This window comes from Anas acuta, chromosome 1, assembly GCF_963932015.1.
Source record: "Anas acuta chromosome 1, bAnaAcu1.1, whole genome shotgun sequence".
Taxonomy (NCBI): domain Eukaryota; kingdom Metazoa; phylum Chordata; class Aves; order Anseriformes; family Anatidae; genus Anas; species Anas acuta.
The window spans coordinates 53283936-53296482 of NC_088979.1; the positions used below are offsets into that span (position 1 = coordinate 53283936).

At 37.9% G+C, this 12547-nt stretch overlaps 1 protein-coding gene across 3 annotated transcripts in view; it reads right to left on the minus strand.

Annotated features, from left to right (window-relative positions):
- ABCC4 (ATP binding cassette subfamily C member 4 (PEL blood group)) overlaps window positions 1-12547 on the minus strand; it is a 148160-nt gene that overhangs the window by 86559 nt on the left and 49054 nt on the right. For all 3 annotated transcript variants that reach the window (XM_068677069.1, XM_068677086.1, XM_068677076.1), the window contains 4 exons: window positions 11887-12027; window positions 10499-10536; window positions 10050-10150; window positions 7388-7534 (listed from right to left, as the gene is read on the minus strand). In XM_068677069.1, the coding sequence (XP_068533170.1) occupies window positions 7388-7534; window positions 10050-10150; window positions 10499-10536; window positions 11887-12027 (427 nt within the window). The remainder of the gene's footprint in view (window positions 1-7387; window positions 7535-10049; window positions 10151-10498; window positions 10537-11886; window positions 12028-12547) is intronic.

Here is a 12547-nt window from a genome sequence, read left to right on the forward strand (position 1 = left end):
TATGTATTCAGATGAATACTTAATTAAAAAAAAAAAAACTGGCGAAATATCTGCCCAAACCGATTCCTAGAAAAAGAACACCAGGGGAAGACAGGGTGGAAGCAATCAAGCAATGTTGGCTTGCATTATTCACAAACAGTTCAGTAATTAATTCTGACTACCAAGTTTGTGTTTTTCAAACAGAATAAGCCCGCTAATGTAGTGCTCGAGTCAGTACCTCCAAAGGCAGAGACACCCCACTCTAGTTTTAGATTTCTATCATTCAGTTCTTACTCTGGATTGCCAGAACAGGCATATTCACATACAACATCCATTCTTTCCTACACTAAAATTTTAATTTTGGATCGAGAAGTGCCTTTTGTTTCCAAACACTCTCTAAGATCACCACAGGCACAAACTAATCTTCACTTGTTGCATAATCTGCAAGATGCTGGCAATCTGGAAAAAAAAGAGTAATTAATTCACCCAGATGCTGCAGTGCAAATTACCTAGGATCATCTGGGAGAGAGATTTCTGTGCATTATAAAGCAGAAAACCAGAGCTAATGAAATGAGTTTGCACTGTAATAGTCTTTGTTTTCTTTCAATTATCAGCCATTCAGATAAAAAAAATAACAAAATGGGCTGTTTTTTCCGCAAACACCACAGTGGTCTAACTGTATCTGTGTGTCTCTAAGAGATGACAATAAAAGGTTATGGCTTGGGAAAGAGGCCAGGAAAGCCAATGGCCTGATGTGTGGGGCTTTATCCTGAGATGTGGGAGCCCCATCTCTTCCAGACCCTTGGAGAGCAAGAAGATTTGGGCCTCCCTTCCCACACTCCCACAGCCTGGCTGTTTGCTCTCCCTGCACTGCTCTTCCCCAAAATAACTGCTTTGGAAATGCTTCTGCCTTGCTCCAAGTTAGAATGAAAGTGTTTTTTTTTGGAGAACTTTTTCCTCATTTTTCAAAAATGCCCATTCCCCACCTAAAACTGGTGTCCATAAACAGCAAGAGGGAAGGCCCTAGCCACATGCAGCCTCCAGTCCTCACTGCTTAAAACAACCATGGCAACATCCAGCAAATTTTAAGCAAATGAAAAATAGCAAAAATATAAATATATTTAAGCTAGTTCCCATAAAAACCAAAAAGCCCTTCATGCTTCAGATTATGTCCAAAAGCAGATTTGCAGTAGCATCACGTCAGCCAGGCCTTCTTTTAACCCCTTCACAGCTTTCCACTGATGTTCAGCGGCCTCTCCCTCAGTTTTCAAGTGCCTTCAACCACCATTTCCTTCCTACTTGTCACAAATCTCGTCAAAACAGTCTGCTATCTATGCGAGACTGAAACATAACACCATTTTCACTTCACTTGCCATGTTTCTGAATGGTTTCTGTCCAGCCTTCTAAACCCCATACTTTCAATTAGGTTTATCCTCGTCGGCTCCTCTGTGCCTCCTTCTCCTTTGGCTGAGGCGTGGGAGCAGCTTGCTTTGTGGTCACTTCAGCAAATGAAAAACCCGAAATGAAGTACCTGGGCAGGTCAACTTATGGTCAGAAATGAGTTTCGCAGCAGGCCATCTTCCCCAGCAGGGGATTTGAATGTGAAGAAGATAGAAAATCCCTGTGAAGGCACGTGAAATCTCGTGCCAGGGAAGCAGGAGACTGCGCTCAGGAGCGGTCATCGGCACAGGCTTCCCACTATTTCTGTCTGAAATAATGCACCGTCCCCTCCTACAAAGAAGCTTTCTCTCTAAACCTTTCAATTTTATCTCACATACGAAGTATAAATAGGGTGAGCACTGACTTGGTGAACCGGAAATGTAATAGGCTTGTCTCATCAGTTTACGGCCAAGTTTCATTCAATTATTACTGCAGAGAAAAAGAGGATAGAGTTGAATTGGGTTATGCTAATGGATAATAAATGTAAACATAACTCCGCAGTGCTATTTACTAACTTTGAAGACTACTCCTACAGTAATCAACTTTATAAGGCTCCTGACAGAATCATAATAGCGATAAAATACAGAGAAGCGTAAGGCTATTTAAACTCTTAACAAAAGCCACGATAATACGAGCAGTAAATGAGCAACTCCCACAAAATATCATTTAATAATCACGCCCTGATAAGGTTTAAAGTACACATCGCCATTGTTAGATGAAAAAACATTAAAGATTTTTTTTTGTGTGTGTGTGTGTGAATGCATGTAGCAACCTAACAGGTTTTAATTACCACACCTACTCCAGTGACGAGCTGTTCCACTCAAACACCCAAACATAATATTTACAACCTTGTGCGGTTGTTAAGGATCTCGGTGATTGATGGGACGTATTGTGTTGTCATCTCACCACCAACAAATGCAAGTGATTACCAACAAGGAAGAGAGAGGCTGTTTTTATTTTACAACAAGAGGCCATCCTGTAGGGACATTTTTTTTTTTCTCCAAAATAAACTAGCAAACCTATGCACACGTGAACACGCTTCAGAGCTTGGAAGAGAGAGTGGCAAACAAAGCCTCTGCTACGTTAAGGACAATGTAGTCCTTTTGTATTAGCTTAAGAGAACATGCCAGCTGTCAAGAGAGCTAGGATACTTTTTCACAATCCCTCAGAATTCGCCTTGACCACAAGGAAATATCTGAAAACTGCATCGGAAAGATAGCATAGATCTTGTTTCAGAAAAAAAAGAAAGCAATTGAGTCATTGAGTCAAATAGGAATACAATACCTTTTCTGGCATCGCTACTGAATATTTATATCGGTGATGAATGAGACTACAAACGAAATATTTTAACATGAAGCTTTGCCTTGTTAACTGCATGATATGCCAAAACACCACCTACTATAAATCACAGGGTTTAAGACCAGTATTTCTTGTTTAAACATGCTACTTGTTCAGCAGAATCACTTGTGTGAACAAGCAGACATTAATGTACACTAACTAGAGCAGTTTCACTATCCAACTGATAGAGCTATAATTTAACAACCTCATTATCAGCATTGTAATTTTCAGCCTGCTGAAATACCATATTTGTTGCAAATATTATACAGCTTAAATACTTTAACAACATTGCCCATTTGAAGCTTCTGTCAGATAAAATGCAGATAGGCACTTGTGCATTGACGAACAAGCTTTTAATCCTATAAAGAAACTTTCTCTGTCAAATTATAGGTGTTTCAACACTTGATTTATGAACACCATAATTAAAATCCTTATGCCTTAAAGAAAAAGAAACTCTTCATTAGAACACCAGTTTTCTTTCACATTTTTATCTTTTAATAGTTGGAGTTTGCTTTTATATCCTGTTATTAGCTATCACTTCAGCATGTCACTTCTGGCTGCCAAGACAGGAGAATATAACCTGGTCAACCCTCAAAGTTTGGGTAAGCACCCAAAGGGATCAACATTTATTTATTTACAGCTTCCACAAAGCATCTGGGAAAAAAAAAAAAAAAGAAAAAAAAGAAAAAAAAAAGACAAGAAAAGAAAAGCTGCTAATTTTGCTAATTTAACAGATAGAGGACAACCATCACACAATTCAGTGTTTTCTGTTTCTAGGAAGGCCGGAATGCTGTAATGCCTGCCAAAATATTTCTCCTCCTTCCATGAACTGTCAGAATGAAGAGTTTGGAGAGACAAATTAAAAAAAGAAAAGGGGAAAAAAAAACAGCAAAGCTTTCATATGCATTTCTGTAGTGGTTCTGGTTCAATTTGAATTTTAGACAGATCTCTAGAGGGGGAAGAGATTCCTATTTTATCTGAACAAATTCATGCATATCATTCATTCATTCATTCTTGTAGCACCCATCAGCACAGCAGCAGCAGGTTTCAGTTTCCTAAACTCAATGCAATTCAAAATTACTCACAATCTCCACTAAAACTACCACTGCCGAAAGTGATGCAGTTATACATTAGCATTCCTTCTCTAAAGAAATCTCTGTCCCCAAATCCCAGAAAAGAACAATTTATTTACAAGCTAAGCAAGTAATCTCGAATCAAATCCTGAAGCTTGACAAAACTAGGATCTTCAACACTATCAATAAGAAACTAATTTTAAAAGAAGGAACTCCCAATTCAACAGTTATTGCTGCTGAAGTCCTGCTCCCTTTTACCTAGCCTTCTATCAAATGTGTTTTAAAATGATGCAAACGTTTTGAAAAAGAAATGCCAGGAATAATGTCTGAAGTCTCCTTGACTGGAGCAAAGCATCAGACTCTTTCGGGTTATCTGACTTTTGGCCACTAATTACAAAGCCAACAAAGTTCCTGAACTCAGCATTACAAGAGGCCAACAAGCTTGCCATGTAAAAGAGAAAATATTATTCTTGCAGATAATGAGGATAACAGAACAGAATCACACTACACCGCTCGGTGTAGAGGCTGTAAATCCATTCCTCAAAGATCATCTCTAAAAACATAACAGATAAATTTTGTTAGCCTTCTAACAAGCTGTTGTAATGCTAGGCTGGGATAAAACAGATCATGCTGCCCTCTTGTGCTAGACTTGCACAGAAACCAACCCCTTTATTCCTGCAAGTGACACACGAAGAGCAATATATATCAAGCATTCACTATGAAGTAGAGAACATCCACATTTTCCTCCTTACAGACACCCTGACACGCATGCGATTCCCTTAGTGGGATTTGGATAGAAGAGCAAAGGAAGTTTTAAAAGAAAGTCAACTTTACACTCCAAAGGAGAAAGTAAACAATTCTGTCGTCTGATGGGATAAATCCTAAAATACAGCCATGTAGCCTAAAACTTCCCATCAGGCTTTCACTGTAGCTGTTTAAGTGGTGCTGTACAGGTATCTACGGATAAATTTGAATTTCAGTCATAAATTTGTGAATCCTGAGTAACAGAATAAGCTTTACTCACTTCAGATGATCAGTTCCATAGGGTCAGGTTAACTGCTTAGGAAAGAAACGTTTATTAACAAGGTTCTTCTAATGCAAACCACTCTTAAAGAAGTCATGCCTAGTTGTTTACAGGAAGGTGAAACCTGTGTATGTAAGAATATTGTTGGGTGGCAAGGAAAAAATGAAGAGAAGGGTCCTCATATTCCTGTACCATTTGTGCTATATAATATAAATTCCTACAAATACATCTGAATTCTTACACTGAGTAAGATGCTCATTACTATTCCCTTTACAGGCCTCTCTATATATTGCTAATGCAACATATAAAGAGAAATCTTGGACTCGTGCCTAAACTGATTCAAAATGCCTTTTTATTTTTTTATTTAAGAAATAAGTCATTTCATTTATTCACCACGACTGATTGGATCTACACTGTTGGGAGTTGACAGACATGTCATGATTCACCACGTATTTCCATTTCCTGATGTCGACTCCCTGATGCTGCTCATCAGTCTGCTTCCCCAGTAAGAACTATCTAGAGCTCGGGATGTCTATTAATTTCTTTCCTTCCTCAACTTTGGAAATGGATCACTGTGTATTCAAAACATTGACGACGGCACTTTTAATTGCAGATTATTTCCGGAGAAATAAAACAGCAAAAGTCAGTTCAGCAAATGCTCCTGCAGTCATTTTAGAGACTTCACACAAATACTGAGAACACACTGGATGCTTAAATGACAGCTCTGTCACTACGGTATCAGCTTTGCTAATATGCGATATGCTAACTAACAGCTTGGATTGGCTATCACAATCAAAACGCTACAAAAGGGCTTTCGTAATTTCAATTTCTTTTCAGTATGTCTTTCACAGTATGGCATCTTCAAGAAGAAAACAAGAAATAAAAGAAAAATGGCTTGCACTTAAACCTTACCCCAATGCAAATAGTATCTGAAGGTCTAAAAGAAGATAGATACACAGTAAAAACAAAAAGCAAACACCTAAATCAGCTGGTAAAACAAAGACATTCAAAAGAGAATTCGGAATTGCTACATGCTGCAGTTCGGAATAAGAGCATCAAGTCTCCCATGTAATCTTTTTTCCTTCCCTTTTTCCCTTTTTCAAAAGATCTATAGATCAGAACAGCTGTACCTTTGCATGCTACCATGACTAAAAGAAAGATGAAGGAAAAGACATCTATGCACACTGAAGTTAATCTTCCATTCTAAAATGCCTCCTGATAAAGAGAAGCACATATCACCAAGTCATGACAGTGTGTGAATACCAGCGATAGGCAGGTTGCAGGAATGCCACTCTTTTACAAAGCGCTGCTAATTTGAGCTTCACAGTATGTTTCAAAGCAAGCCATTTCTTATTACTCTGCATTGTCCCCGATGTTTACTCTATAGCCCTGACTTCATTTGTTACAATGAGCCAGGTTTTGGGGCATTCTTACGAGATGATTATGCGTTGCCTCAAAAATACACTTACTGCACGCTGCATACAAAGACCTAAGAGGGAAAAGGATAAACCTTGCGTATCTGACAACAAACCCCATTAGTCCCACAATTGCTTGTGATGTATATGCTCTCACTAGCTCTCCGCTAACCGGCCTCCTGAGCTTACAGCTTTACTTCTGACCCTTTGCAGCTGCCTTCAGTTTACACGACCACAGCCTCACAGTACAAGCAGGCCATGTAACACAGCCTTAAACTTGTGCATTTGTACATTTTTGTTTTTTAAAGGGGGAAATTATGCATGTTTCACTCGTCATATTGTAGACCTGAGCCTTTTCTCCACATGAATATTTTTCCTGAAAATATTACTGATCTCTCTGAAACAATAAAGCCATCCCTACATACCCTTACAGCTATTGAACAGCTTCTGGAAGTATGAGATCAGGCAAAGGTTCGTTTTCTTCACGAGAATGAAGGCCAGAAGGCACATCAGATTTCTGTTTCTCATGTAATGCCAGCCATCAAATCAACCCCACCGCATTTCCCCAACACTCTTCACCCTGCCCCAGCTTTTTTCTCTTCTTTCATTTGAAGAACTGGATTACAGTCTTAAATTGCATTCTTTACACATTTTCTACTATGGAAGGACACCAAGCTACTCAGTTTCTCAACAACTGCCACTTACCACACTTGCTTGAAATTATTATTAAAAAGGGCAAATAACTGTTGGGGTCAAGCTTTCAAAGAAAAGCACACGAAAGGCATCCCCACAAAGTACATGCATATACATTCAGGATTTCAAAGAGAGACCTCTGTTAACTTGATCAGATCATCACCAACTAGCAGTTGGTGCTACTAACTAGCAGTTCGATGTACAACACCAAAGCCACAGTTTTGAAAAGAGTAAGATCAAGTATCACTAAGCAGTTAACATTCTGACTTTTTAATTTAAGAACACTACACTTGTTTTTAATTAAAAGAAGCAAAAACCACAAAGGTACAAAAATACTTTAAATTCATAACTGCTCAGAAATAGTATATTTAACATAATCAATGAGGTACATTAAATGTTAAGGTTTTTTTGACTATTAAACTTACCAATAGGATTTCTGTCAAAAAACAAGACAGGAGCTTTCAGAATGGCTTGAAACATTTTGTTGTGCAAAGTCTGACCGGAATTAACGAGAACTTGAAACACCAGAAGACTTCTTATTATGCCAAACAGTATTGTAGCAACCGTTAAACCTGAAATTAAAAAAGAAAAACCAGAGCATTCATACAGATATCCATCCTTCACAAGCATATTCCAAAATAAAACTGAGCTAAAACCTGGTTCTGTTGGCTTCTGCATATAGCAAGAATCCAAAACATAAGCCTAGGGACTCAGACTAAGCGCAGCACACAGGTTCTTTATATTTGTCACTAGCTTCAGTTAGTGTCATATCGTCAATTTAAACAATTTATCTTTTTCTGTTTGATGAAAGAATCAGCACTTTATGGAAATGCAGGAAATGTCTGTTAACCCACAAAATAAATCTGCATTATAACCGTCTGCATAACAGCTCAGCTAAGAAATTCATTTCACAGTGCCATGTATAATTGTGGCTTGCAGAGGTCACTGTGAAGATTCAGTATTTGCCAGCAGGTATTAACCAAGTAATACACACATGGCTATTTAGAGACAACCCCGAGTTATTCTCAATCAGCCCAAACCACTCATGCCATTCTTCCCCTTGTAAACCACATCAAATCATTTAAATGATGTGTATTCCTTTAACACGGCAGAAGATGCATCCCTTATGCCACGCGGAATAGAGCCCTTCTAGGGAATTGGTCTGCAGCCTGTTTGTCTTTCTTCTGGGCACTCCTCCACTTACGAGACAGAGGAGCTACGGGGCAAAAGATGGAAGGGAAGAACAATGAGATCGCTGCTGCTCTGTTTGTTGTGTGTAACCCGCAATGTGCCTGCCCAAGTTCCCAGCCGACGAAGCGCAGAGCCCAAAGGTGAAGAGCGAGGGTGTAAACCTTGCATTTGGCAGGGCTGCAAGGCCTTCCAGGCTCTAGGTGATCTGCTCCAGAAACGGAGCACAGCCACCGCAAGCCCAGCTGCTCAGGCCTCGAGGACACCCTGAAATTAGGCTTTAACTATCACCATAACACATTGCCTGTCCTAAGGACAGGGCAAAACTGGATGCAATTCCGGAACAGCTGTAGCAATAAAGAGCGAGGTTTTAAATGCTACAATGTGGTTAGGTCAATGGGCTGTAGGTGCTGCTTACAGAGGTATCCTGCCAGAATGCAAGAAAAAGCGTAACTGCTCGGTTTGTTGCACACCATTTACTGCCTATACTGAATCTGTATCTCATAGAAACAACAACGATGAGGAAGGAGCTACCACAGTGATTTTTTTCAAACACTGAGAATTAGAAATAAAATTGTTAAATTACTTTATACAGTTTAAGAAGTTACGGAAAAAAATAAGTTAAATTATGTGCTCTATATGAAATTTACTATCTTCTTATAATTTTTTTCAATATCACGTTCTATGTAAGTAATAATGTCTTCTCTTCAACCATTGCAAATATTTCATTGAGCCATCTGCACATTTCAGTATCAAAGTTATTTTTTGCTTTTCTGGTATCTAGAATAAAATTTGCCTTAAAGGATAAAATTTTCTGCAAGGTGACATAGGTTATACAGTCAGAGAAAGCCAAGTTTGACATCCTTCATCATACTGTGCAGTCCAGTGAATGGCTCATGAAATAAGGCATTACACTGAAAACACAGGGCAAGTTATCTGGCTCCCACACAGTTGTTTCCCAGGCCAAGCACACCATATCAGTTAAGTACACACAGTTAAGTACTTCAATCCCATAGCTTCTTACAAAAAACAAACACAGAACTCACCACCTATCGTCTCTCACCCAATGTATTCAGAGGTTTCTGAATACATTCAAGCGAATATGCTTCTGGTATCCCACCTGTTTTCTTAGACCTACCATCCATATCTCAATCAAGAAATTACTGTCCCCAGCAAAACTGTAATTCACTAAAAGTGCTGAACAGCAGAGCGTGAGAGTGTATTTCTACACATTTTTCTACGTCAATTTTCACTGCATTTCAGAGTAGCATTTTAATATGGTTCAGTGTTTGAAGACAAAGATCAATGCCCTTTTCCGGATATTCAGAAACAGATGGCTACCTATTAGATATATTATAATATTATATATTGAAATGATTTTTCAACACCTTGCTTTGCATACCCATCTAGGAGGCTTTTCGAAAACTGGTTCTTTTGCTACGGCACTTCAGAAGCCATGTTGCCATGCCAAGTTTTAGAACAGCAAAGATTTAGAACAGCAAAGAATGAGGATCAATTTCTAATCCCTCTTGCCCATCCATATAAAGGCTGAAGATTTAGCTGAGTGACCTGTTAGTACAGACAACAACCACAACCTTCTGACGACTGACATTTTGAATACTCCGTTTCAAACTTACTTTCTAAAACCCAGTCAAAGCAAATTAAAAGCTTGCATTCAACCAATTTCTTTTGTTGCTTTTATTTATTTATTTATTCCCATAAATTTAGTCAGGAAGCAAGACTCAGGCTCCTCATCTGTTAGGACACTCATTACTCAGTTCCTGCTAGAAATCACACTTCCCCATATTGCTGTTGCTTTGCACCTCTCAAAAATGCTTATTGCAGTAGAATAAATAATAGATCTTTAGAACATAGACACACACATGCATGTGTCATTACCTGCGTAAATTCCCAAATAAAATGTAAGGTCTAGATGTTCAGTCTCATTTGCTCCATTATTTCCATTTGTTGTGACATTCAGCTTTTCTTGATGATTTGCCCTGTGGAAATACAGAAGATAGTGATCATCAAATCACATTCCGCAAATATTCATGAGTATGTTTAACTGTTTCTAGGTTCAACTGTGTTGAAATCTTCAGTTCAGAAGATCCCATGTACTGATGCTGTCATGCATCACGCCATGAGAAGCTATCACAGCTTCAGCATAAAGTTTTACTTTTTTTTCCACTCACAAAATGAGTAGAGATTAGTAAAGATCAAGCATATTCTCAAGTTTCCTAGCACAGTTTTTTCCCCTACCTACACAACAGTGATTTCTACTTGACAAACAACTCTTTTCCTTGACTCAAAAGACAGAAATGACTGATGAGTTATTATCATTAACTTACCAGTAAGAAAGCCACCAGTCCTGGAGCACATATGCCACCTTGAATAAAAGAAGCAAATACAAGAATCATTTTACAAAATGAAAAAAACATTAGAAAATTAAATTTCCTTCCTATTCTTTTATGTTCTCTGGGAAAACATCACATATTCAGAAAAGTATGCCATCCAGTCTTTCAAGACCAGCAGCAATTTGCAAAGCACATTAGAAGGTGCATTAGAATCCTCTACAAAGAAAGAAGTTACCTTAAATTACCTTACATGATAGCAAACTAAAGGTAAGCAATACACTTAAGCAAGCAAAATATAGTAGCTCTTCCTAATGTATGTTAATTGCACATTAAAGAACTCATTTTTTCAGTTCCTAAATTTGCTGCTACAGATATTCCAAAATGCTTTTTGATTAACAAACTTTCTGATGTTACCAGTCCAGAAATTTGTGTTTACAGGAGATAATTACCAGAAACAGGATCGAAGGAAGATGAGAGAAGAGGGAAAAACTTCTACTGCCACCTTCCTTCTGTGCCGAGTGGTGACTATAAACTTATAACAGGACTATTTATCTCAAAATACACCTCTGTTCACACTAATTTAAGTTCTGGGCACTCTATTGCACAGATCTGATCTTGCTCAGCTACCTTTCAAACAGACTCAATTCAAGGAGAAGCAAAAAGAACATAGCATGTCTAAATATACTATTTTTTACTGCCAAGACCAATCATTTCCATGAAATGAATTTGAGTTTTCTCTGCAGGAAACAGAGAGGAAGGCAACAGGCTGTCCTCACACAGCTTCCTCAACTCACCACTTCTTGCAGTAAGTTTCAAAATTATTTTCCTTGTCTAAAAGTTCTTTTACATACTTGCTACACTCTGCATCACGCACAATATTTCACTTTCCTCTTCTTCTAGTGACCCTCCTTCTAGCCTTTCTTTTAACCTGCACTTATCAGCAGAAGAGCTTTTATTTTATGAATTCTGTAATACCCCATCCTTCCATAACCAGTCAATTTCTTTGTATTTCCAGTTGAGGAAGGTATTGTTTCTTCGGATTTGTTAAATAATATTTTGTATACCTCATGATTTTTTTCTGTATTTTCAAAAAATTAGACTGGCTTATAATTTTTGTGCTGCACTGCCAGGAGATTTATAATTTTATTGAATAATTATGACTGTTGAAATAAGGATCAGTGCAAGACATCTCAATGCTGTACAAAAACTCCATACTGATACCTAAAAATTGACCAAGTATACTACAAAATTAATAGATAAAAGAACATCACGTCCCCCCGCATTTTGAGTTGAAACATCACAATAACAAGGCATACACTACATTAAGTAGAAAGGCAAAACCAAAATACAATCATTATTATCTGTGGTTCTCAGCAACTTACCTGTGCCAAAATATTAAATAGTATAAGTATAAAAATCACAAAGTAGTTTGCTCCCGCAGTGAAATATTTTCTGTAAACTTTAAAGTTTATTTTTCCCTCAGAGCGACTCTCCTCTGGCACTGCAGCCAATGCATTTTCAGCCTGAAAAAAAAAAAACAAAAACAAAAAAAAAGAATAAAAACCATTAACCTGGCAGTTATAGATTCAGACTAAGCTACTTGAAAGACATGGTTCAGAATTAGTAAACAATTAAATAATAAGATAAAGTGATTACACATAAAAAAAAATGATCCCAACTACAGCTTTGGCAAAAAAATAAAATAAAATTAGTCTCATTGCAGTAACACTGAAAAATCTACTCTGCTAAATGACACTGGGAGGATTTTATTTTGCATTGCATCGTGGCATGTAACATGAATTCATTTGCAGTCAGAAATATTTGCTCTAACTGCCAACACTGCTAACTACTAAACCAGAATTTTTCTTTTCTTACACCCTACCATCAGTCATCACGACTCTGAAAGCTAAGGCCTTGACTTGGGAAAAGATCTGTTTTCAGAGTCCAAGTGTGTATAACCTTTCCTTTTCAGAAAGGTATTTAAAGTAAATAATCTTCTGCAAGTGTGCACCAAAAATCAGTCAACACCTGCCAAAGGTAACA